General features: G+C 42.9%; 4 protein-coding genes across 5 annotated transcripts in view; 3 read left to right on the forward strand and 1 right to left on the reverse strand.

The window, feature by feature from the left end:
• Window positions 1-940: 940 nt before the first annotated feature.
• LOC147192838 (uncharacterized) lies at window positions 941-7,192 on the forward strand. The gene is made up of 8 exons (XM_086133383.1): window positions 941-1,133; window positions 3,154-3,882; window positions 4,605-4,699; window positions 4,783-4,830; window positions 4,908-5,132; window positions 5,837-6,014; window positions 6,357-6,530; window positions 7,055-7,192. Exons 1-8 carry the CDS (start codon window positions 941-943, stop codon window positions 7,144-7,146), a joined length of 1,734 nt encoding a protein of 577 aa, XP_085989509.1. The 3' UTR covers window positions 7,147-7,192.
• A 1,077-nt stretch (window positions 7,193-8,269) lies between these two features.
• Window positions 8,270-11,971, forward strand: gipc1 (GIPC PDZ domain containing family, member 1). The gene is made up of 6 exons (XM_086133382.1): window positions 8,270-8,558; window positions 8,627-8,812; window positions 8,896-9,076; window positions 9,173-9,285; window positions 9,382-9,463; window positions 9,657-11,971. Exons 1-6 carry the CDS (start codon window positions 8,271-8,273, stop codon window positions 9,806-9,808), a joined length of 1,002 nt encoding a protein of 333 aa, XP_085989508.1. The 5' UTR covers window position 8,270; the 3' UTR covers window positions 9,809-11,971.
• Window positions 11,972-12,578: 607 nt separating this feature from the next.
• On the forward strand, window positions 12,579-18,846 carry LOC147192840 (E3 ubiquitin-protein ligase TRIM39-like). The gene is made up of 6 exons (XM_086133374.1): window positions 12,579-13,158; window positions 14,290-14,385; window positions 15,364-15,594; window positions 16,646-16,668; window positions 16,767-16,885; window positions 17,078-18,846. The coding sequence occupies exons 1-6, from the start codon at window positions 12,619-12,621 to the stop codon at window positions 17,635-17,637; spliced, it is 1,569 nt and encodes a 522-aa protein (XP_085989500.1). The 5' UTR covers window positions 12,579-12,618; the 3' UTR covers window positions 17,638-18,846.
• Window positions 18,847-18,890: 44 nt separating this feature from the next.
• Window positions 18,891-25,493, reverse strand: part of kcnt2b (potassium sodium-activated channel subfamily T member 2b) — a 40,170-nt gene continuing 33,567 nt past the window's right edge. For both annotated transcript variants that reach the window (XM_086133371.1, XM_086133370.1), the window contains exons 21-30: window positions 25,268-25,440; window positions 24,789-24,860; window positions 23,973-24,107; window positions 23,781-23,892; window positions 23,469-23,570; window positions 23,297-23,380; window positions 23,087-23,215; window positions 22,013-22,358; window positions 21,801-21,885; window positions 18,891-20,742 (exon numbers count right to left, since the gene is read on the reverse strand). In XM_086133371.1, the coding sequence (XP_085989497.1) occupies window positions 20,625-20,742; window positions 21,801-21,885; window positions 22,013-22,358; window positions 23,087-23,215; window positions 23,297-23,380; window positions 23,469-23,570; window positions 23,781-23,892; window positions 23,973-24,107; window positions 24,789-24,860; window positions 25,268-25,440 (1,356 nt within the window). In that variant the 3' untranslated portion in view covers window positions 18,891-20,624. The remainder of the gene's footprint in view (window positions 20,743-21,800; window positions 21,886-22,012; window positions 22,359-23,086; window positions 23,216-23,296; window positions 23,381-23,468; window positions 23,571-23,780; window positions 23,893-23,972; window positions 24,108-24,788; window positions 24,861-25,267; window positions 25,441-25,493) is intronic.

The raw sequence follows: 25,493 nt of genomic DNA on the forward strand, positions 1-25,493 counted from the left end.
CCAATCTACGTTATAATACCAATTTATGCAGAAATGTAAGAAATTCCAAAGGGTTCACGTACCTTTCCTAGCACTGTGTCATAGATTATAACGCTGGAATTATAACGCTACGTTATACCAATTTATGCAGAAATTTAAGAAATTCCAAAAGGTTCACGTACCTTTCCTCCCACTGTGTCACATAGATTCAATTTTTTTCAATACCAAAAAAAAAAAGACAAACTGCCTTGAATGACTGTATAATGCTCCCCCTGGTGGCCAATTTGCGCACACCGGAAAGAGCCACGATGAATTAATCATGATGCACAATGTTTAATTCTTAACTTTCTGTTTCGTTTGCCATCAATGTATATTTTTATAAAGAACAATACTGCGGGGATTCCATTTTTATTTCTCAGACTAGTTTTTGTTTTCCAAAGTACAATATCGAAAGTGCTACTTTCATTTAAAAAAATAAAAAAAAGGAAAACATTTTAGGCGGCGAGGCTTGAATAGCTTGGCATTTATTGACATTTAAAAAAAATATATACGCTGAAATGCTTGAAAATTGGGCCCGCGCAACTCTTATGTCGCATACTAACCAACGCTTGGACTGTGCAAGTGTACCTAATGAAGAGTCCAACGTGTCGAGATCGTACCTCCTATTTACTTTGTGTAATAACAGCGCCGATGTTTGATTAAAACAGCCTCTGATAAAGCATAGCGCACACACTTGAGCACTTTGATTAGAACGTCAATAACAGCTTGTGCAAAGCTCACAAGCGCATCACGACGAGAAAAGGTGACGGCGCTTCATGTCTTTGTCCAAAGTGGATTGATTTCTGAAGGTCGTGCTCGCCGGCGGTTTAAGTCGCCAGCTTGTGTCACGCCCGTCGGGCCCTTGTTCGAGTCCCGCCGGGCCGCATAGCGCCTTTGACGTGTTTGTGATCGAAGCCCCTTTATGACTCGGCCACAGCACGCGCGCACAGTACAAGCCTCTAAAACACAGTCTCTGCATTATGTGCAAAGGGCTGCATGTTTACACTCAGGAAATAAGCTAAACAACAGCCTATCTGCACGCAACAGCAACAGCAACAACATGAACGTGGACAAGTTTCACCCGTTTCCATTTCTGCCCACCAACATCCACCCCGGTGAGTTCCAAATAACGCAAATGCGTTCACAAAAACAAAAAACAAAACAACAACCCAAAAATAATAACGGACGTGGCAGGCTTTCTTTAAAGGAGCCCTTCAAAGTTGCTTTGGGGAAACATGTTTTATGATATGTTTTTTGTCGTTGTGATCAGAAACATTGTGAGGACTTGCAGGGGTAGAAGTGGGGGTCAAATGCCCCCCAAAAAACTATTTTATTGTCGCATTTTATAATATTTTTTGTATGACAAGAAGATATTCAAAACACGTATGGTAATCTACGTAGCCTACGATCTGCTTGTGCAAATGATCACGGGGCAGAATGCTGTGCAAAAATGCAACCCAAGTTTCTGAAGTGTGAAGCATTTTGATTTTTATATGTATAAAATTAACAAACCAAAATACAGAATTGTGAAACCGAAAATCTTTTGTCATGACTTGCATTTTGATAACTTGGTGCAGAGTGCCTCGCAAATTGTTTGGGTTTTTGTTAAGTCTTTCAATAAACCTCAGCAGCAGCAGCACCAACTATAACAAACACCTTCAACCATAATAATAATAATCATCATCATAATGATGATGAATAATTGTAAACCAATGTAGTTAACATAATAAAGTAATTACAAAGTGTTGACATATTAAATAATTAAAATGATATTAAAAAGATGAAGAATATGCATTGAGAGACATGACAACAGGGAATCTGGAGAAATCACTGCATGCTAGAAGCAAAGCCGAAAACAAAACTCAAATAACTTGTGAGCTTCAATCCCTCGGCATCACTGTATCAAAAACAAAAAAATGACATCAGTCTCGAAAGGATATCGCCACATGGGCTCGTGAACACTTCAGAAAGCCAGTGTTAGTAAATAGAGTTTGGCATTATAAGTGCATCTTAAAACTCGATGGGCTTCTCTGGGCCCGAGCTCATTTTACATGGAATGATGCAAAGTGGAAAAATACGATGTGGTCTGACGAATTCACATTTCGTTTTGCTTTTGGGAAATCCTGGACGTGGTGTCCTCGTCCTCGGGGGGCCAAAGAGCCAAAGGACCCATCCGAACTGTTGGAACGCGACGTGACGTGACACTGTCCCAGCTTTTTTGGAACGTGCTGCAAGTTACTGATTATTTGAAAAAAACAGTCGATCGGTTTGAACATTCAGTATCTTGTCTTTGTAGTGGATTCAATTAAATATAGGTGGAGCATGATTTGCAAATCACTGTATTCCGTTTGTATTTGTGTTTAACGCAATGTCCCAACTTCATTGGAATTGGGTTTATATTTGTGATGTACAGAAATGTTGAATGTGGATATGTTAAATCTGTTTTCTATTTACTATATATATATATATATATACATACACACAGTATATATATATATATATACACGGCGGCCCGGTAGTCCAGTGGTTAGCACATCGGCTTCACAGTGCAGAGGTACCGGGTTCGATTCCAGCTCCGGCCTCCCTGTGTGGAGTTTGCATGTTCTCCCCGGGCCTGCGTGGGTTTTCTCCGGGTGCTCCGGTTTCCTCCCACATTCCAAAAAAAACATGCATGGCAGGCTGATTGGATGTTCTAAATTGTCCCTAGGTGTGAGTGTGGGCGTGGATGGTTGTTCGTCTCTGTGTGCCCTGTGATTGGCTGGCAACCGGTTCAGGGTGTCCCCCGCCTACTGCCCGAAGACGGCTGGGATAGGCTCCAGCACCCCCCGCGACCCTAGTGAGGATCAAGCGGTTCGGAAAATGGATGGATGGATGGATATATATACACACACACCATATGTTGTATCGGTACATGTTAGACATGTTATATAGAGCAACTCTATAAAGCTATATTTGTATCTAGCTATAATTCTTTCATATTTATAGCTATGAGATCAATGGATGTGTTGATGGACGGTTATTGTTAATTTCATTTCAAAGGAGAAAGATGTTTCACGGAGCACCTTAAATTCATATCTCAATGCCGTGCTGCTTTTATGATTGCTTTATTATTTTTATTTTTTATATTCGTTACAGAGACCAGAGACTTTACCCCCTTCATGGAAGGCTGCGTGCTGTTGAAACCTGACACCAAGGTCCTCAGAAACGGAGCCATGCCCATGAGGAGGTTCTGTGGCACCATCCCAATCATTGGCGAACCCAAACAGCCCACACTGGAGGTGGCGCAAACCATTCTGGACACCAAAGAGCAGACGTCCCAGAAGGTGGCGCTGGTCAAGAGGCCCAAGTGGCAGAGCATCCCAAACCAAGACACCCATCCCAGGGAGCAGAGGGGGGAAGCTGCTGAGGTGCCGGCGAATGTTCAAGTCAAAAGGACTAGTAAACGAAAAGCAGTAACAAAAACGGAGACCCTCACAAAGGAGCAAGGGGTCGACGTCACCGAGGCCACAGCCAAACCATTACCCGCTAAAAGGCCCAGACGCAAGTCCAATGCCAAACCGGAGACCCTCGCCAAGGAACCCACCACCGAGTTATCCGTCAAAGCCCTGCTGGCGAAAGTCCTGAACAGCAAGTACAGCGCAAAACCCGAAGTGGCCGCTGTCGCCAAGAAGCCGCAGGTAGAAGTCGCCGAGGTGTCCGTCAAAGCTCTGCTGGCCAAGCTGACCACCAAGAGGAAGTCCAGCACGAAAGCAGAAGCCCAAAAGCAAACCAGGCAGCCTGTCAAGAACGTCATCCAGAAAGCCGCCACCCTCCCGGCCTGTCCCTGTTGTCCGCCCGCCTTGCAACAGACTGACACCACCCGAAGTAAGTTCATGTCACCAAAGCTTCGCGGTAGGGCTGAATGATTTAAAAAAAAAATCTGTAGGTGCTATTTTTTCCCCCTTAATATTCTGAATGTGGTTTAATTATTTTTTCATAGTCCTCCCCATCTGCATTTTAACAAAAACAATCAGTAATTGTAATGTGGCAGAAAGTAACAGAGCTCCCATCAGTGCTAGAAAGTAACGTGTGAGCCTTATATAGCAATTTTTACAGTCACGACGAATCTAACGCGTGTGTTACTTTTGTCAGTTTACCACTGACATATGACTGACTCCGCTTATTATGCAAAGTCAGTGACTTAGTAGCACTTAATGATGACAGTCGGTTCACAGTAAACTAATTGCCACTTGTGAAGCGTTAGTGCCAATTACAACCTCTTGAAGAGATCACTGAGTGACATTTGACAATAGTTGAACAGGGATATCATATTTTTCAATCACGGGTTTGGATCGCAGCACATTCAAGCTTAACGAAAAAGACCCAAAAGGCTGAGCAACTGTATGAGGGCCCCACATTTAACTCATTCACTCCCAAAGACGTTTTGAAACGTCTTTTCAGACTTGGTCCAGAATTGGCTGGTACTGAATGAGTTAATGATAGATGTTGGATTGCCATTCGCCGAATCATCTGAATGCTTCAAAAAAAAAAAATGAAATTGTCTGCTCCAGTGTAAGCAAAGCCAAACCTGATTTTTGTTTTGGCAGCATTATTTGTGCAGAAGTATCAGCAGCTGGAGAAGCTCGGCGAAGGAGGCTTCGGATCGGTGTTCGCCGGCTACAGGAAAAGTGACTATTTCCCAGTAAGCGTTATATACAGTACATCCCATCTCATGCAAACCCAAATCGTCATTTCCCGTACTAACTATACGACTTTGTCTTGTAGGTGGCCATCAAATACATCCCCATCGAAAAGGTGGAAAGCGTTTTTTTGGTGAGTGTGTCGAAAGTAAAAGGCAACATTTTATTTCATGAAACCCTGACAGTGGATAATGTTTTCTTACTCCGTAGTATATCAACGGAAAAGTCCAGAAGGTTCCCTTAGAAGCGTGGCTCATGCTGCAAGCGTCCTCGTTAAAGAACGCTGACGGCTCCTCCGCAGTCGTCCTGCTGTTGGACACGTATGACCTGGAAAAAGAGTTGGTTCTGGTCATGGAGAGGCCGGTACCTTCCGTGGACCTCTTCACATTCAGAACCAAATACAAGCTCGGACCGTTAGAGGAATATGAAGCTAAGGTAAAGAAACTCAATTCTTGATAGTGTAGTGGTTCAGGTAGCTTTACATTTGTAAAGATGGTGTTGGAGCAGTTCACGTTTTAACTTTTAATTTCTTTATTTTGTACCCACTTATTTTTGATGAAGTGATAAAACTGACCTTATTTAATATTGTAGTGGTTCATATAGCCGATCCCTGTGCAGCTGGTGTGGTATAAATACATTTGACATCCCAACTGCTTCAGTTTAAACACATTTGTACATTTTGGGGGTTAACACCTTGACAAAACTGGGACCCTCACTGGTCTTAAGCGTTGCCTTCCCTCGATCTGACTTTTGTGCAGCTGTCAGGGATTCAAACTACAACACTCGGCAGTGTAGTGGTTTAAATAGCCGCTTTTCATACAGCCAGAGTGGCATCAAGTCAACATGTGAAATCCTTGTTTCTTCAATTTGAAGACATTTTTTTTTTTTGTTGAAAGATTTTATCAAAGTGGGATCCTTGCTATAAAATAGTCGTTCATAGAGCTGCGTATCAAACAGCTGGTGTGTAATCTATCCAAATGGTTTAATTTGAATCTCAAAATGGGCCAAACTGGTACCTCCTTCAGTTTGGACACGTTTTTGGGGGGATGCATGGCTAAAATTGACCCACTTCATCCACAAGACTACTGAGGAACATGGTCACAAAAAAAGTCTCTCTTTTTTTTGTGTGTGTTTGTCAGAACATCATGAAGCAGCTGGTGGATGCCGCCATCAAAATGCACGCCGTCAACGTCTTCCATCGGGACCTGAAGCAGAAGAACATCCTATTGGAGGCCACCTTCAGTCTCCCCCGAGTACGCCTCATAGACTTCGGCTGCAGCTGCTTTGTAAATGAGGAACCATATCGAGAATATGCCGGTAAAAAAGTGGGACACTTACCGGTACATATTTACAGAACGAGTCCGTAGTGCGGGGACGCCAATATTAAACCAGTTTACCATTTACGAGTGTCTGATTTGATCATTTTCTGAAGAGATCAGGGAGGAAAATTCTACACATAACCGGACATAAATGTTAATCCTTTATTTGATTGCAAGGGAGTAAAAATCCTCAAACTTAGCCTGCTTGTCGGGAGAATTTATGCAGACGGGTGTAAAAAATGCCTCATACACCACACCACAGAATAAATAATCACCCTGGAAAATTTTGAGGAGGACACAGTATATAACCCAAAATATTTGTTGTTTACTTGCCTTCCAGGAACCTTACGCTACGCCCCTCCGGAATACGTCTTCAAGCGGCCGTATAAGGCTGGGCCGGCCACCGTTTGGCAACTGGGCGCGCTGCTCTTCGAATTGCTGGACGGAACCGAACATTTTGACACGCTTATGTTCCTTTTTAAGGGCCTCACGTTGAACCGGGTACTGTCTCAAGGTAAAAGCTATTTCTGCAGTTCTTAATAGAGAGACCTTTTAATGTTTAATTGTAAATTGTTTCAAACGGTGGACAGAGCATGGTAAGTTGATTAAAAAATGGATGTGGTGGAAACATGACAATCGAGGGAAAGCTAATTGACTTCTGTTGTTCCGATTAATGGCACAGTTGTGCATAGCGCGCTATAGCGCTGACATTAGCTAGGATGCTAGCCTTGATGTTTTCCTAACTTAACATCAAAGGCAGTTTAACCAAACATCTGCTTTATGGTGGATTTTTTTTTTGTACGGTTATAAATGTTTTGTTCTTGCCCTAGTTTAGTCTGGAACATAACCGCATGGGGTTTACTGTAGCTGTCAGCGCAACTCGAAGCGGTGCAATATTTGGACATTATCAGTTTAAGTCAGCATTAGTCAATCACTGTCGGCAACTGAAAGTACCATAGTGCCTATAGTTTCCAAACATTATATCTTCATAATTTTTCCTAACAATGGAACTAACGCACTATTTTGTTCCCTGCTCAGATTGCAAAGATTTCTTATGGATTTGCTTGACATCAGACATGGAGCAACGCGCCACCTTGGAGCAAATGCAGTGGCATCCATGGCTCCTCTGATTCCACACGGGCAGCCTGAAATGAAATCTAAAGACTTTTGCCAGTGTAGGAAGACTTGCGCCAGTGTAGGAAGACTTGCCGCAGGCAATCATAATCAGCTGGTGTGGACTTTGAAAAAAAAAAAACTTGCTTGAACACAAGATGTTCCCAGAAGCCAAGAATGAGGACAAACTTAGTGCATTCAAGTGTTTATGCTGGCATAACTACACGTATCATTAAACGTTTGTACTGTCGTGATCCATTGAAAAAAATATTTGGATTACTGTACAGTCGAGATGCCGTCAGGCATGTTTCCGAGTAGACGTGAAGGCGTCATGGCTCTACCCTTAATGCGTTTCAGTTTTCCGAGTGAACGTGAACGTAAGACGCAACCTCGCCCCACCCCTAACCGGGCTGGACAGCTAACGCTAGCTCACCGTCCCTAGCGGCATACCAGCACACCAACTACACGCCTGGGGCTTATTTCTCATTTTTAGACCCCACAGAGCACAACTACGATTGTCAGCTGGGTTGTGCAACTTTTAGGGGTTCGTTTGTGGAGCTTGTTTTGTTGACAACCTCACCTCAGGGCTTGTTAGTGGACTAGCTAACGACACTTGGCCAAAAAAAAGAAAACTGCTCGGGTAAGACTTGACTGGCTTGTCCTGTTTTAACCACCCTCTGTTCACAACTATTAAAATGCTAATTTTAATCAGTCTCCGTTGTAATTTCTTGTTTAATTTCCAAGTCGTGGTCTCCGTTTTCAAAAGCCGTTGGCGCTACTCATGCTTGTTAGCGTGCTAGCTGTGACAAGACGTGAAAAAGCAGTTCATTGTGCAAATAATTGGAAATTGACGCTCGCAGAGAAGATCTGATAACGACAAGGTGACTTTGGGATGTTTATGCAGCAAATTAAACATTGCCCGTCACTTTCATTTTTCTTTTTGTAGCTGACAACCCCCCAACGGCATCCCTCGGACTACTATTCCACTTTTCTGATGTATGGATTTGTGGGTCCACACCCTGGCGCTTTAAGACAGCTCTCGAGCTCGTCTGAAGCACCACAGTCCCACTGTGACCTACACGCCCAACCCACCTGCTCATAGGACCACCACTCTCAACTCCCCTTTCCCAGAAAGACGACAATGCCTCTGGGTCTGGGACGAAGGAAGAAGGCGTCCCCCCTGGTGGAAAATGAGGAAGCTGAGCCCATCCGCGCCGGCCTCAATGTAGACGGTTTAGATGGAGGTGGTGGTGTAGGCTTAGGAGAAGGTTCGGAGGGTTTACCCCCGCCACCAAGCAGCATGCGGCCGCGTCTCATCTTCCACACTCAGCTGGCGCACGGCAGCCCCACTGGACGCATCGAGGGCTTCAGCAACGTGCGGGAGCTTTACACCAAGATCGGTGAAGCTTTTGGGATCCCTCCGGCTGAGGTGAGTCCCCGTGTACACTTCTATCAAGAAGACCTGAGCAACAAAACTGATTTATTTTCACTTCGCAGGTGATGTTTTGCACATTGAACACTCACAAGTTGGACATGGACAAACTGTTGGGAGGGCAGATTGGCTTAGAGGACTTTATCTTTGCCCACATTAAAGGCCAAAAGAAAGAAATTGAAGTGTTCAAAGGGGAGGATGCACTCGGTTTGACCATCACTGACAATGGAGCCGGTTATGCTTTCATCAAGGTAAGGCATTTTTGAAAAGTCTTCTGCAGTATAGTGACGAATTATAAGATTCTTTTTGTCGAAATGTACACACCCCACTCCAGAGAATCCGCGAGGGCAGCATCATCCACCAGATCCAGGTGATCAACGTTGGTGACATGATCGAGTCTATCAACGGCCATCGCCTAATTGGTTGTCGACATTACGAGGTTGCCAAGATGCTCAAGGAGCTGCCCAAGGGCAAGAACTTCATCATAAAGCTGGTCGAGCCGCTCAAAGCCTTCGGTAGGGCGTGCGTGGAGCTGACGTGTAATGGAATGTGCATTTTATTTTTCATTGTTGTGGTGTATATGTAACTGATTGTTGGTTGACCCCATGCAGATATGATCAGCCAGAGGTCTGGAGGCTCCAGGTCATCGTCGGGGGTCCAGCTGGGCACCGGCAGGGGAACCTTACGGCTGCGCTCAAAGGGTCCCGCTACTGTCGAGGAAGTGGTGAGTTTGCATACTGAACTGTGGATTCTGAGCCGTTGAAAATTTCTCAATGTGTCTTGAGTGTGTGATGTTTTCTTTGTAACCAAACTCCCGCAGCCCTCCGCTTTTGAGGAAAAAGCCATCGAGAAGGTCGATGACCTTCTGGAAAGCTACATGGGCATCAGAGACAGCGAGCTAGGTATAAACTGTTATCACTTGAGAACCTTGGTTGTTTAAATTGACTGTGCGGTCCCCCCAAAAAATCATCATCAAACCGGGAAAAATTAGATTAGAGATTGTTTCCGATGCAAAACGTTTTTTGTTAATTCTCATTTAAAGCTTATTTAAATTGTATTAATTTTGCAAGCCTAATTCTAAACTTCTACTTCCAGCGGCCACCATGGTGGAGCTGGGAAAGGACAAAAAGAACCCTGATGAGTTTGCCGAGGCTCTCGACGAGACGCTGGGAGACTTTGCCTTCCCGGATGAGTTTGTCTTTGACGTTTGGGGAGCCATTGGCGATGCTAAGGTTGGACGGGTGTGAGTGGCGCGTGACTTGACAGAACCCAACAGACTTGTATGTGTGTGCATGGTCACTACTTGGAAACTTTGCACAAAAGTTTTTTTTTTTTTTTTGCTTTAGTTTATTTTTTAAAATTCTCTATACTGTATACTCCTGCTGTTTATTTTGTCATTGGAAGAGACTTTCATGGCAAATATTCTCACTCAGTGGTGGAAGCAAGCGATTAAGTGCATTTTTATTTTATTATAATTTTTTAGCTCATCCCCTTGTAGTTGCCACCTACGAATGAGTTTCGGGGCTTAAAACAAATCAACAAAAAAAACTATTAAAATTGTAAACTTTTGAGGGCAGTCAACTTAAAAATAATAATAATTATTATTATTCATTATGTGCCATATGTGCCAAACTGCTGCTTGTAGCGATGTACACTACTGCCATACCTCGGGCTCCTTTCTCAATTTTTTGAGAAGAAAAAAAAAACACGTGAACGCAACAATGAGGGACAGACCGCCTAGTCCAAGCTAGAAGTCCCATCTGAAGAACACAAAAGCAAAGTAAGGCAACATCAAGCTTTTCAGTGTGGCCCGAGAATTCCTTGGCAGGTATAAAAATGTGTGTGCAAGCATGGAGACGAGAGCGTCCGTGCGGCACAATGACAAATGCAGGGGTGAGAAATCTTTTTCCCTTTCAGGTGATAATTTCAGTTCTTCAAGGGCCCAACATGTCTTCATATTTTTTTGGGTGGGCGTGGGGGGGAGATGATTCCTCTTGAGTTTTTGTTTTTCAACTTGCGTGGTGGGCTAGCCACGCCCCCTCCCCCTTTCCGCAATCAAATGCTCACACAAAATTTGGTGTTAGATAGTCGTGCTGACATGCTCCATGGCCTGAGACAACAGAGGCCCCGTTGTATCTGCGGTGTTGTGTTGTACCGGGCCTCGCTACTCACTCTTTTTCAAGCATGTTGTATTATTATTTTTTGTTTTTGTTTTTACATCAACTTTGCTGTTTGTTTGCTGTATTTGACTTCCAAAGGAGAATAAGTGGCGTGTCAAAAAGGTCGTGATGTTAAGTGTAGCTTGCCTAGCAGTAGTGATTTATTCACACATTACATGCCGTCATCAAGGTGATTGCAGTTTTACTTTTGATAACAGTGTTACATATACTGTGGACACTGTATTGTAAAAAGAGGCAGTGTTAGGTTACTTGTTTCGTTAGGGACAGAGATGCAGTTGAGGTCTTATGCTACGAAAGTGTATTGCATTCATTTGGTGAAAAAAAATGTTGATTTATGTTTTGGAGGGGCTTTTTTTCTTTTGTATATGTATTTTTTGTTTTCTGTTTTTCAAAATAATTTATGGAGTATTTTTCCCCCTTTTGGGGAATTTCTTTTTAAAAAATATTCTTTGGAATATATATATAGTCCAGAAAATTAAATATTCCCAAAAAAGTGGACAAAAATATTCCCCCAAACAGACAAAAATATCCTGGAAAACAAATCTCTAAAAAAACAAAAAAAAAATCTGAAAAATAGGAAAAACATTCTGAAAAAACGGATTCAAAAAATATTCAGAAAAACAAGAAGAAAATCCCCCAAAACAGAAAGAAATCCATAAACAAGCCAAAAAAACCCCAATTGGAAAACCAGAAACTAAAAAAAGAAATTGTCAAAAAAACCAAAGCCCCCCCCAAAGAAATAGTAAAAAAAAAAACAAAGCCAGATTTTTTCCCCCCAAGTGAATACAATACGCTTTTGTGCTTTGCTGAGTATTGTTTTTTTTTTTTTTTTTTGCTTTTAATGGCTAATGTTTTATATAATGATATGTGACATCTGTTTAGGAGGAGGTTCTGTTTTTTCTGTTTTATTTAACATGATCCACTTCTGCGGAAGGAAAGGAAATTAAGTTCCAAAAAGCTTTTTTTTTTCCCTCGCTCTCTCTTTACAATATCAGTTTGTATAGGAGGAAGTCTGCTGTTACTAGGAACTACTCCTGTCATGTGTCGTCTTGCTGTTTGGGTAAAAACATGTTTTTCTGTGTGGGCAGCATATGTTTCAACAGTGAAGCAGAATTATGAAGCTATTTTGTCATGCACACTTTGGAGGTGATGTTACTGAACACTGACAACAACAAATGTGACTTTGTAAACCACTCTTCACGTTCAATTATAATGGAGTTCTAATCATAACCGCGTGGTTGTTAGTTTCTTCTGTTCATTTTCTTTTCTCCATGTCTTGGTACAGATAATTGAGCACTGTTACAAACAACCCGGGAAGAAAAAAAAAAACGCCAGCTAGCATCATAAGCAACTTTTACCTTTGCCATTACAAGGTATCCTGACGGTTACCTGGATAAAGTCTGTTCCAATTCTGTCACTTAAATGTCACTGATGTGTTGATCAAAAAAAGAATATTTTACGAACCTAAAAGTACTTGGTATTGACGATACTGGCTCCAGTATTTACTTGGTATCGATACCAAAATCTCAGGTATTGAGACTGATGTATCGATAACAAAATCTCAGGTATCGATACATCAATGTCACACTTCTCTGGATTAGGTTCATTTAAAGTTTGCAAAAACATTCTGTTCAGACTTTGTTGTCCGTTGCTGAGCTTCACTGGCAGGCAGATTTGTAAAGTAGGCCGACTGTGCATAACATCACCGCGCGTTGGTGTTTCCATGAAAATATATGAAGCCCAAAGTGGCTCATGAGGGCTTTTCTTAAACCTGTTTTTCGAGTCCCTGTTGCTGAAAAGCCCCCGTCGCACATAAACCCGGTTTAGTCCACTTACCGCAGTCCGAGGATCACACTTGTCAGCACATTTTCTACACCATGGCGACACGCCCACGCGCTTCCTCCCAGCCCGGGAAGCTTTCCTTCCTCCAGACCTCCAAGGCCAATACGGCCCTGCGACCAAGGGCCGTGTCCTCGCGCTCGGGCTCCGTGCTGGAAGACGAGCTGTCGTGCCCGGTCTGCTGCGAGATCTTCAAGGAGCCCGTGGTGCTCAAGTGCAGCCACAGCTTCTGCCGGGCATGCCTGCAGCAGTTTTGGAACAAGAAGGCGGCCCGCCGCGAGTGCCCCATCTGCCGCAGGAAATGCTCCCTGACCGAGCCCACCGTCAGCCTGGCCCTGAAGAACGTGGCCGACACCTTCCTGAGGGAGCAGCGGCGCCGGCCGGACGGTCCGGGCGCTCCCGGGCTGAGCGGGGACCGGGCCGACGCGCAGCAGGAGGCGAGGTGTGACGCCCACGGCGAAGTCCTCAAGCTCTTCTGCCTGGATGACTTGCAGGCCCTTTGCTGCGTGTGCCACACTTCCAAGAAGCATCAGGGACACCGAGTGTGTCCTCTCGAAGAAGGGGCGCACGATCTCAAGGTTTGGGCTGGCGTGATTGCATGATGACAGTCGTCCATATTATGTGTTGATGAAATTTTCCTATTCTGCCTAGTGACAGCAAGAACAATTACAATTTTTGGTGAGATCATTTCACTTGCGAATAGTCAACTCTTGTTTTATATTCAATACAACAATATTCAGCTATGTTAATTGGGGCTTCACTGATTAATTGTCCGGCTGATTTAACTTGCCGATATTAGTTGCCCCCCCCCCACCCTCCCAAAACGGCAAAACTGGCTTTTTTTTCCCCTTTTTAAACGACTTTTGTCTCGTCAAGTTAAACAAATTCCCAAAGACAAATCTTCCTGTAATGTTTGCTGTAAGTGATCAGGAACTAAAAAAGTTACTTTTATTCATGATACATTACAAAAAAAAAAAAAAAAAGATCAGCCTTTTATTTGGTTATTGGAATTTTATTCTGCCAATGTTAGAATCAGCGTCGGATACCAAAATTCCACATCTAATTGCGTCACCGTGCTTATTACGGATTTGGAATAACTGTTTACAGTATGGCCATTGTTTTACTGGGCTTTAGGAAACTGGCGAGCAACAAAAGAACCCCCCCCCCCCACCCCCTAAAATAAAAATCAGTTATAAAAATATCCTTAATGCAATGATACAAAGTATGTGCTTGTTGTCTTGTAATTTAAAACAGTTGTCCTTCAATTGCAAAGAATTTGCATGTGTAAATTGTTCCATCCTTCCCCTGTACCCTGCTGACTATGACAATTGGACTGTGATGCAGTTGTTATTGAGCCTTTGCTCATGTGCCCAGCGGCAACGGCACGACTGTCGCCGTAATTAGTTGCATTCCCGCGCCTACTCGCATTTGTGAAATGTTTTTATGAATGCTGAAAGTAATTGCCTTTTAATGTCCTTTTTGCATTTGACATTAAAAGCGGAACAATGCTGCTTTTGCCAACGAATCGGTGAAACACAAAATCATTTTATCAAGCATTTATGAATGTTAATGCATAATACGTTAATTTATTTATAGACTTGCCTTTGTAGTTTATATTTAATACAGAGCGGGGCTTCAGTTCCAAACCTGTATGAATTGTGTCCTTCCACTCCTGGCCATTCTTTGACATGTCACGGCATCGCCCTCAGGAGGAGCTGAAGAAGGATCTGATTCCCCTAAAGAAGAATCTGCGGCGCCTGTATGAGGCCAAGCAGGAGTGTGATGACACAACTGTGCACATCAAGGTATCAACAAACATGCGAGCGAGTGAGTTGAGTGAGCGAGGGGGACGGTGCGAATGAGGGTCCCGCATGACCCCTGATGTCACTGCGGCTGCCGCGCCGAGCCTCAGCCCCAAGGCTTGTGTTTTTTTTCCACGCGGAAAATTTGGCCTTGCCGCGACAGAATGCTTTGAAAACATTCGAATGTGATGGAAGATGTGTGGAAGGTAAATAATGGGCAAAGTTTCGGACGAGCTTTTTCATTTAATAGAATGAGAAAGTGTCTTGTGTTCTTTATCGAAAATGTTAGAATCAACATAATACAGTGAGGACATCAGGCTGACTTTCAAGTTGTTCAAATTTATATAGATTTTTTAAATGATGTAAATCGAATTAATGTCAACAAACCTTTTAACTGTTATTTAATTAACTTAATAGTGGAAAATGGAAGTAAAATTCTATAAGACTAAACAGGAATTTTTGCAATCATAAAACCTCCATGACCTGTAAAGAATTTAATGTTGTCATTCAAGCATAAAAAAAGTGGCTCTCTAAGTTCCACCGTCATTAAAAAATAGAATACAGTCGCGTAGTATGCCTAAGTGTTCACCAAAAAAAAAAGACGTTTTATTCCTAAGCACTATATTTAATACTATTGCAAACTGTCTCATGATACAGTTTGAACATTGATGCTGTGTTTAAATTCAGGAAAACAATTTTAAATGTGTCCACATCATGATTCAATTTAAATTGCACATAAAAAAATCTGGTGGTTAAAAAGAAACTGTTCTTATAAATTAAATGCAGACGTATTGAACTTCAAAGTTAAATACGACTGAACTGTACTTAGGCATACCATTAGAGGGCGCTTGTGCGCCACGAGTTATCTTCAATGAACCTGACTTGCACATTAGTTAAACTTTGGATTGTTCCACTCTTTTATTTCTTGATTGTATTCGCATGTTGTTGACTCATTTGTGTACATTTGTGTTTGTGTGTCAGAACCAGACTCAAGCCACGGAGCAGCAGCTCAGAGGGGACTTTGAGCAGCTGCGTGACTTCCTGCAAAAGGAGGAAGCGGCGCGGCTGGCCGCCGTACAGCAGGAGGCAGAGGAGAAGAAGGAGCTGGTGAGGAAGAAGGCCGACTGCCTCACCAGGGACATACTGACCTTCTCGCACGCGGTCATCGCTGTGGAGAACGAGATCGCGTCGGCCGACGTGCTCTTCCTACAGGTGACTTTTTGCATTTTGTCGCTCATCTGCCAGGCGAGCGGACACACTTAATATAAAGTTCTGCTCAGTTTTCAAAGCTGGGGTGGGAAAGGTTTGGTGTCCAGGGCCATGTTGCGTTTTTTAAAACAGTCAGGAGGGCTAAGTCATTTTGTAAAATAAGTAGGTTGAATAAATATGGATACGAAAATGTGAAATTATTTTAATGGTGAAATATGCTCACATAATTAACAATTTTCTGTTGTAAAAATCTTTATGTAAAGTCGTAATTATGATTGTGCAATTTTAATTCATTTGTTTAAGTATATGACAGTTATTTCACAACATGAAAAAAAGTAAAACCTTTAACTTTCTGTAAAACACTATTTCATTTCAATAAAATCCTACTTCATGCAGATTTTTCTAAAATTTCTAATTGATTACATTTTAACCAATTAATGACATCTTTATTATTCAAATTTTAATGTTTCACAGTTCAATCTTTTTCATGTAGCTTGCTGTAATAAAATGCAAATTCATGCTAAAGTAATGTAAATGTAAATAATTAACCAATTATTTCATAAAATTAATGCAAAATTAATTAGTTTATTTTGCCATTTTTTTGTCATACGTAAACAATTACCGGTACTTGAAAAAGTATGATTTTTTTTTAAATTTCATGCAAAATTGTTTATTAAAATCAAAACACTTGTTCATGCACATTTTTATTTTATTTGTATGTAATGAAATTACAATTAACCAAGATATTACTTACACGATATGAATTGACCAACTTTAAATTGAGAAATGAATCAAAAATATAAAACATGAATGGAAGACCATATTCTATGTCTCAATTTCATCATACAAGTGGAAAAATAAGTTAACCACTATAAAAATAAAACCACCCTTCCTTTGTAGACATGTAAAAGGCAACAGGCGATTTTGAAGTTGCATTTCTGGAATTATGCTGCAACTGCAAGTGATGTATGGACAACCTAACACATGTATTCTGATGTGACTCATCTTGATTGGACACGCTAGTACTAAAAGCTCTTCTCATTTTTAATTGTAGAATTATTCCAAGACAAAGAAAAGGTAAGCGTGTTTATCTCCATGACCACATGATAGCATAACCGTGAGATAAAATGCTAACGGTGGAATTTTTTTCTCGGGGGGGGTGGGTTGGTTCAAAGGGCAGAGATCCCCCAGAAGGATCCGGAAAAAGTGCCTGGAGCTCTTATCAACGTGGCCAAGCATGTCAGTTCCCTCAAGTACCACATTTGGGAGAAGATGGCGGAGGTGGTTCAGTACAGTAAGGAAATTCCAATCCTAATTTTATGTAAAATTAGCCTATTTTCTTGTTACCAGGACAACTGGCGTGGAGCTTGGGGATTGCACTTTGCCAAAGCAGTATGTGGGATTGAAAACCCGCAAAGACATTTCAAACATTTTCACTCGTGGAAGCATAACTTCATTTGCTATGCTGTGCGGTTGTTTGTTTTAGCGCCAATCACCCTGGATCCCAACACGGCGTACTCGTGGTTGTCCATTTCCAAGGACCTCACCTGCGTAGCCAACAGCGGCTCCCTCCAGCAGCTCCCGGACAACCCGGAGCGTTTTGGCCACTTCGTCTTCGCGTTGGGCTCGGAAGGCTTCACGTCAGGCCGCCACGCCTGGGAGGTGGAGGTGGGTGACAAGGAGGACTGGATGCTCGGGGTGGTCAAGGAGTCCATCGACAGGAAAGGTCGCATCTCCGGCTGCCCCGAGGGTGGCTTTTGGATGATCTCTCACTACGAGGGCGAGTACTCGGCCATGACTAGGCCCAGCACCCCCTTGCGCGTGGAGGGCGAGCTGAGCAGAGTCAGGGTGCAGCTGGACTATGACGCCGGCAAGGTGATTTTCTCCAATCCGGTCAGCATGACGCCCATCTACACCTTCACCGACTTCTTTACAGACAAGATGTATCCATTCTTTTGCCCCGGGGCAAACATCAATGGGAATAACCCCAACCCACTCAAGATTTGCCCTGCTAATGTGGCGGTGTGGAACAGCGCCACATGGTGATGGAACTCAGAAAGTCACAACTCATGACATCAAGAATCACCTCAAAACACATTGGGTTTAGGTCTTTCTGATCCTGCTGCATCTGTCTGTCAATCTCAATATCAACCACTTGATCTTTTGTCCATTGGCTTGAAACAAACCAAAAAAAACCCCACCAAACTTTGCATTACAAATGTTGGAAATCAAATTGAATAAGTTATTTGTTAATACCCTAACTGAATAAAATGTTGACGTGATTTGATTAAAATGTACAGTATATATTTCTGCCTAATTGTATTACGGTCAAAGCTGTACTGGAGTGCAATACAGGGGCATGCCTGTATTTCTCTTTCTTGACAATAGGTGGTGCTAGCTTGCGTTGACATGGTAGCGTGCACAATATACAAGCTACAAATCACGAGAAAGAAGGAACGCGGTCTTGTTGTTGAACATACTGTAGGTGTACCCAAAAGCTTCATAAAATAGTGGGAGATTGATTTATTTTCCACCCAGGTGGAAGTACTGTAGATGTACAAATAATGAACTAGCTGAATGTAGGACAACTCGATAAACCACACGTTTTAGACCGTTCCCAACCTAGTGCAAAAAAGTTAGCCTGCTAGCTTAGCAAGATCCAAGAGTTGCTGCCTGATTGAAAAATATATATATACAAAATTAAAAACGCCCAGGCTCAGAAAAGGGTAAGCGAATTTTATGACATAGTGATAAATTTTGGTATTTCCTCGCGAATGTCCGCTTTCTGTTACTATGCTATTCTGTGCTATTTTTGAGTCCCGTCTTCTTGAACTACCCCACCGTCATTGGCTAATAAATCAGTCCGTGTGGGGCTGCTCATTGGATGAAAAAGACGTTGGGGATACTTAATGTCATCCCTGATTGGCCTTAGTGCCACATACAGTAGGTAAGTGCTTACTATGGCTTACGGATGTCAAAATACATTTTTTCCCCCAGTTTTTCAGTGCCAAACGTAGACGACATTAAACGTTTACATTATTTTTTTTTTAAAAATTAGCATACATTCTGAATTTGAGGGACCTGTAAGGTGTCAATGTAAATTATCACCAATGAGAATTCAGTTCAATCTCTGAGGTGTCCAAAGTAACCTAAATAAATTGTATATCGTTGGACAAAACTGAATAAAACTCAGAAGACAAGCTGGTGGATATGGAATGTACAGAAGCAAAATAAAGACAAGTTGACCAACTTTAATATGTACATGTTCTTTTTAGAATGGCAGCAAAGCTACAGTAACCACATAACTGCACCATTCATTTTCAGTCGGGAAATGGCACATTCAGAGGTTCTGACGTGTTGTAAAGAGCCTCAACCAACAGAACCTTCCTAAACAAATTGGATAGACAACAGTGCAAAACCAAATGTGAGATTTGAGGGTCTCGCATATGCATCACAATGGAGGGGGGGAAAAAAACTTTGAAAAAAAGAAGGAAAACGCACAACAAGAGTACACTGCTAATAAAACCCAACAACAGTTAATGTGACAATAACACCAAAAAAAAGAAAAAAAAAGGGGTCCCATCCCATACATTTAGCAGCAGGTTCTGGGTTAAATCGGCAGTGTCTTGCTTTCATCTTTCTGCACACACACGGACACATGCTGCAAATACAGACCTTTTCACCATCATGTCATGTACTTCAGGGGCGGCAAAAACCTCTCCCATGTCGTTAGACCAAGGCAGAGTGATTGAGAAAACGTGTTAAATGACTTGAGTTATATGATTTTGACCTTCATCATTCCCTCCAAAGTTTGAATGTGTGAAGTGTGAGTCAAAAAGAATAAGTTGCATATACTGGCTGTATTTTTCATTTAAACAGGTAAATTGACATCCTCTTAATTTTTCCTCCTCACCCACAAGTTCTGATGCATTATGATAGGGTTTTTATAAAGTAAATCGAAAAACACAATAAAAGATGTCATATCAAATTTTAAATAATAAATTTCATATCAAGTCAGCCATAGTCAATCACTTTCTGCCACGCCCAAGTACCATGGTGCCTCTTTTTTTAGACTTTACACACATCGGATTGGCTGGATTAAATCGGCAGATTTGTAGCATTTTTATGAAAACGGTGATCGGTTATAAGGTCATAATAATTGATTGATCAATGATGTCATTGATCGGTTCAGTTTATTGAGATATTTCAACCGATGTCGTTTTTTTGGGAGGGGAAGGGGGCGTTAAATGTTTATCAGCTGTTTTGGGAGAATTTTTTTGTGAAATTGTCATTTTTCCCCTTCAATGTATTTCAGAGTTTCAAGTTGTCACTATCCCACGAATATTGGAGATCAACTATACCGTAAATAAGTTGTTTAAATAGGTTGGATTAGATTGGTGATCTGTTCAGGTTTTTTTTTTTTTTTAATCCTGATCGTGTAAAGCCTATTTCCAAACATTATGAAAAGGTCTATCCGACATGGACGTAAGTATAGGGCACCTTAATTCCCCATCAATGTTAAATTCGTACATTTTCTATAACGCTTGTCCTCATTAGGGGAACGGGTGAGCTGGAGCCAAGAGGCAAGTGACCAGGTACAACCCAGACAAGTCAGTGCCTGAACAGTTTGGGGCAGTTTTCGATTCCAGCATGGCCAAGCGAAGCCCACAAAGGCATGCGTGAACGTGATCCTACAACGGATATGGTGTCCCAATACTTTTGTCCACCTAGTGGTGTATGCTGCAGTACAAAACATGCACATACGTAGATATAAATACTGAGGTTTTTTCTTTGCTAATTAAATGCACTTCTGTGTCCTGAACTCTCTGCTTTGAAAATTAGGAATGTGTACGACTGAAACATTCCCGGGCCGTTCTAAGACGAGCTCCACGCACACCCGCCATGGCTCAGCTCGAGAAGATTTGATGGCCATCTGGCTCCATCGCTTGCGCCTCCTGTGCTGCTTCTCTCCAGATTGAATTCTTCAGTGTTTAGCCTTTTTTAAATTTATTTATTTTTTGGCCATTCATGTCTCACAGGTGGGTGCTGTCCTGGGGATCAAACCTGTGGCTCTCTGCAAGTCCGGCGTTGCACTTCCTGCTGCTCCCTTGATTGGGTACCAGTGAGAGGGGGTCTGGTCTGATGAGGTACCTACGGATGAGAAACAGAGAGGTAAGGATATTCCATGGATCACACTGCACTGTATGCAGTTCTCAGTCACTTCAAACTGTTCTTCACTAACCTATTGTCAGCTACAACTGTAATTATGACTGGTGGCAGCAGAGGGCACTGTTGTCTCTTTTTTTTTTTGGCCATAATGCTGTGTCATGCCTGCCCACACATCAAGTGTGAAATTAAACAACCAAGTAAATCCTTTGTTAGCTGCCTATTTCTGAAAATATGTCTGTGAGTGATGCTTTTTGCACTTTTTCCGCTAATTGCAAGATAACCAAGCGTGCAATTTCTCTCGAAGCTTGGCGTCATTAAATCCAGACTCAGCATCTGGCCGTTAGACGACTCTGTCTGAAACACTTTTTTGAGGCACGGCCATGCACTAACACGAAAATTCCCCACGGGTGCGATTTTTTTTGCTATTATGTAAAAGCCAAAATTTAAGCAAGGCTGCACTCGGTTCTTCTTCTGACAGGCAGCGCATGCTTGACTGCTTAAAACGCAGTGGCAGGTCAGGGGGTACATGTTTAGTGATGTGCCCATGCACCATACACAAATAGTTTATGATGTGTTGTGTCCATGACAAAACATTTATTATTTTCTCCCCCTCCCAACACACACACTGGGCTCCACTCCTACTAGTATTCCAAGTACGTAAAGCACTTGAGTTTACATTTTTTGTATGAAAAGCACTTTATAAATAATGGTCTGCCATGCAATTTTAAAACAAACAATAACTCGGCGCAAACATTATTCAAAGCCCCAAAACATCTAATCCAGAAATGTTGCGAAATGATAATAAAACTGTACATAGATTTTTGCTGGTGACCGATTCAGGGTTACCCCGCCTCTTGTCGGATGGCTTCCCGCTCTAGAATATGAGAAACAATTTTCCCTCGAAATACTATGCGGTCCTGGGAGGACTTTATAAAACCTGAAATTGATGGCAACAATCTTCTCCACCATCCAATGGTTTATTTCCCCCATTGCGCCAAATGCAGAGTCACAACTGTCTTCTCCGTCATTACTTTACTCACACAACATCGTGCAGCTCCAGCCTGGTGTCTGGAGAGGGGTTGATAAGGATGTAAGACAGTCTGTTGCCTTGGTCTGTCATGCCATCTGAAAGAGGAAGAACCAGGTGAAGTGGGAAATGAAGTAGACACCTGCAGAGGGAAATCCACTCACGCGCTGAATAAAGGCAGGAAGAAATTACAAGCACTGATGCTAATCGTGCAGCAAAACTCACTGAAGCCAGTGGGAGAAAGACCCAAATGCTTCATCCTGGTCCTCACAAGGGCATTGAGTTCTTGCCTCTCCGATCGCCGGAAGAGAGTCAGTCTCTGCTGGCTGATCCTCTCGGCTGCACTGCCAGCGCCGCCCTTGGCGCTGCCTGAACTCCGGCCCCCTTTCCTGCTCAGGCGCCGCGCCCACTGCATGCTCTTCCTGCGGAGCAGCGGGTGGTCCGAGGAATGGGACGAGGTCGAGACGGGCTCTGAGGAGGTAGAGTTGCGATGAGCGCCACTTCGGGACAGCAGGGGCTCCCTGGGCTCTCTGGTGTCCTCGTAGTCTTCCACTGTGATGGATACCTGCGACTGATATGTAATCACATCCTCATTTATACTCTCTGCCCACATGAGATAAAACTTTTGTCTTCCTTCCGTTTCATTCCCGATGCAGGGATGGTCTGTGCTTGTGTGGGTTTACTGGGCCGATGCAGCTTGATTACCGTATTGGCCCGAATATAAGACGGCCCTGATTATAAGACGACCCCCTCTTTTTCAAGCCTCAAGTTTGAAAAAAGACTTTTTCAACACCAAATTAATTTTTATACAGAAAATAATTACAGTACATCTGAAACAAATGGTTATAACAATACATTTGAGAGAAAAAGCATTTTATTTTGCCTCATTCAAATCTTAATATCTGAACATTTAAATATGTAAACTAAAGTGTAAATTACATCATAACTTCTCCTTAGCTGCCGGTTGACCTGGCCGATCTTCGACCCACTTTTTTCCAGATTGTCGCTACGTTTCTCCATTTTCTGTTATCTCTTCTATTATTTTCTTCTCTTTTCCTTCTTACCGCTATTTTTTATTTTTCTTCTTCGTGACAGGGCCTGGGGAGTCGAGTTCAGCATTCGCTTCAATGATATCTGGCGCCATCTAGTGTCATGAATGGGTATAATGTCTAGACCCCGAATATAAGACGAACCCCACTTTTTCAGTCTTATTTCAATGCAAAAAAGACACCGTCTTATATTCGAGCCAGTACGGTATAACACAATATTGTTCACGATTGCACCACAGTGACAGCTGACCTCTGAAACCGGCAGCTTGTGCGCTTCTGTTCTGTAGATGCCGATAGGAATGTCCCCTGTGGAGGAGCACAGCTTCTGGTAGAGCCTGCCGTACGTCCGTATCCACAAGTCCTCCTCTGTGATTTTCATCTGGAATACAAAAACAAAACATTGCACTCTTTGTGTGATCCATTTATGACCAGGCAGCGATCAAGTTGCAGTTGCTCTTACAGCGCAGAGGAACCCCGAACCGGGCATGGAGTCGAGGCCCAGCAGCAGCCTGGTGATGGAGATCATGTAATCCTTGACGAACGACTGTCCAAAGTGAGGTAACGTTAAATAGATAGGATTGAAATGTTTTTGCTACAATGAGTTGGTGAGAAATTTTGTGTTTTCTTTTTACCTGGTAAAGAAGTGTGTCTAGCATGCTAACACTGAACACTTTGCCTGCTGCGAAGGGCAGGCGGAACATAAACACCAGGTTGGATCCTCTCTCCCTTTCCTTCTGCGGGTAACGTGCGCCCACGTACACAAACACATGCAAACACATTTTCTGCTTAAACTCGCTCTTAATGAGATGAATACACACTGTGATCATTTTGTTGATTTGCTTGATACTGAGCCTCATTTGTGCCTTTGCCTGGAGAGGTGGATGAGCAGATTTCCACATTCCATTCATTGAATGGCACTACATTAGTTGCAGTGTCACATTTACCTTTTCCAGCTTGGATAGAGCTTGAGAGTAGTGGTCTTTGACTTTAAACTGCATGAAGCGCATGTTGGCCGGGTGTGTGAGCTCCGTTATAATACTCAGTGCTGGGAACAGTCTGGGACGCATGCAGACAGAGATGACAACAGTCAGAAACTTTGTCGAATTTGGGCAGGCGTCAGGTGGATTGAGGCAGACCTGAAGAGGGTCTGGACATTGACGATGGTTTTTGCATCAGCCATGTAGTCCTCCTCCGCAATCATGGAACTCTCCTTGTCCACTACCACCATGGTGTCGGCAAAGGTCACTCCGCACCGCAACAAGCTGTCTAAACTTTTGGGAGAATAAAGAAGGATTATTACAAAATCTGCAATCTGTCACGTAGGGACTAACATCTGACTCATAGTTAACCTATTTCTTTTGGTGCACATGTCTCATAGGCCCCCCCCCCCCACCCTCTGCCACAGAGGTTCCACAATCTGAATCATAGGTCAATCCTGTCACATCAGTGCGACAATTTGACCTAGACCTGCCAATTGCTGCCGCAAAGTTACCATTATTTGTCTTAAATGTGCTACCGTGTTGAATCGGCACTACCATCACATTGGAGTTACTCTTTGAACCTATTTGACTCATAGGCGTTGTATGTCCCGGATTCCAATCAAAGTTGAGTCTCCGTTGGTGTCACACAAAGTTGCCATTGTCGCATCAGGATCACGACGTGTGTCTGTCAAATAGGTTCAACTATCATGCTCATGTGCCACTGTCGCATACTGTAGGTGCCACTTTTTGTGTCACACGATCTGACTGATAGACGAACACTGGCCCAAAGGTGACAGTAACTGTCACCTTTACGGCAGATCTGTCAAAGAAAAGTTCACCGTTCTCTCATATGTTGCAAGGGTTCTATTTTCTGCCACAAAGGTGGCAACTTCTGACACATTGCTTGTACTTTGTGAGCTGGCAATAGACATCATTCTCTCGGGTATGGATGGTGACTTGGATGTGCCTTACTTGTCCATAGAGCCCACTGTGTAGAAAACCATGGGGAACCAGCAGATTGCCTCCAGGAAGTCTGCCTCAGGTCTAGACCAATCCAAACAAAAACGTATCAGTTTTACTTCAGCGATGCCAACACCCCCCCTAGCCCCTCTTCCCAATTTAAATGAATTTAGCGCAGCAAGACTCTGGAGTGACTCATCATTTTATTGCATTTTTGACCTGCTATTTTTGGACTACACCAGCCACCAAACGCAGCATTGTGCAGCACAATGACCTGAAAGCATTCGGCATTTCACAAATCATGTTTACTGTGGCTAACAATAGCTCACTTCATCTCCCTCACCAGAGAAGACCACGTTTTACCACCCTAAGATTTATAGTGGAGTAGCTATGCTCACAGCAGTCCTTTCCGAGGAGCCTTGCGTATCCCTTTTTTGCTCACACAATCAGCCACAACCAAATACTAGCCAACATGAAGTGGACCATCTCACATGCTCTCCAAAAGCAGTACAATGGGGTTCAACTCCTTTCTGGGCCGGTAGTAGGCCCGAAGAGGTACGATGAAATTGTAAAGGCCGTTTCCCGCACTCTCTGCTGACACGATGATCAGTTTGGTTTTGAAGCCGTAGGAGCGGGCATCTTCAAATGGGATATGGTGACAAGCCTGTTGGAGAAGGAGGAGAGCGACTATGCAGTCACTGCAGAATTGGACGGCGA

The sequence above is a fragment of the Hippocampus guttulatus genome, chromosome 16, assembly GCF_054856545.1.
Source record: "Hippocampus guttulatus isolate MCC_2025c chromosome 16, RoL_Hgut_1.0, whole genome shotgun sequence".
NCBI classification, from domain to species: domain Eukaryota; kingdom Metazoa; phylum Chordata; class Actinopteri; order Syngnathiformes; family Syngnathidae; genus Hippocampus; species Hippocampus guttulatus.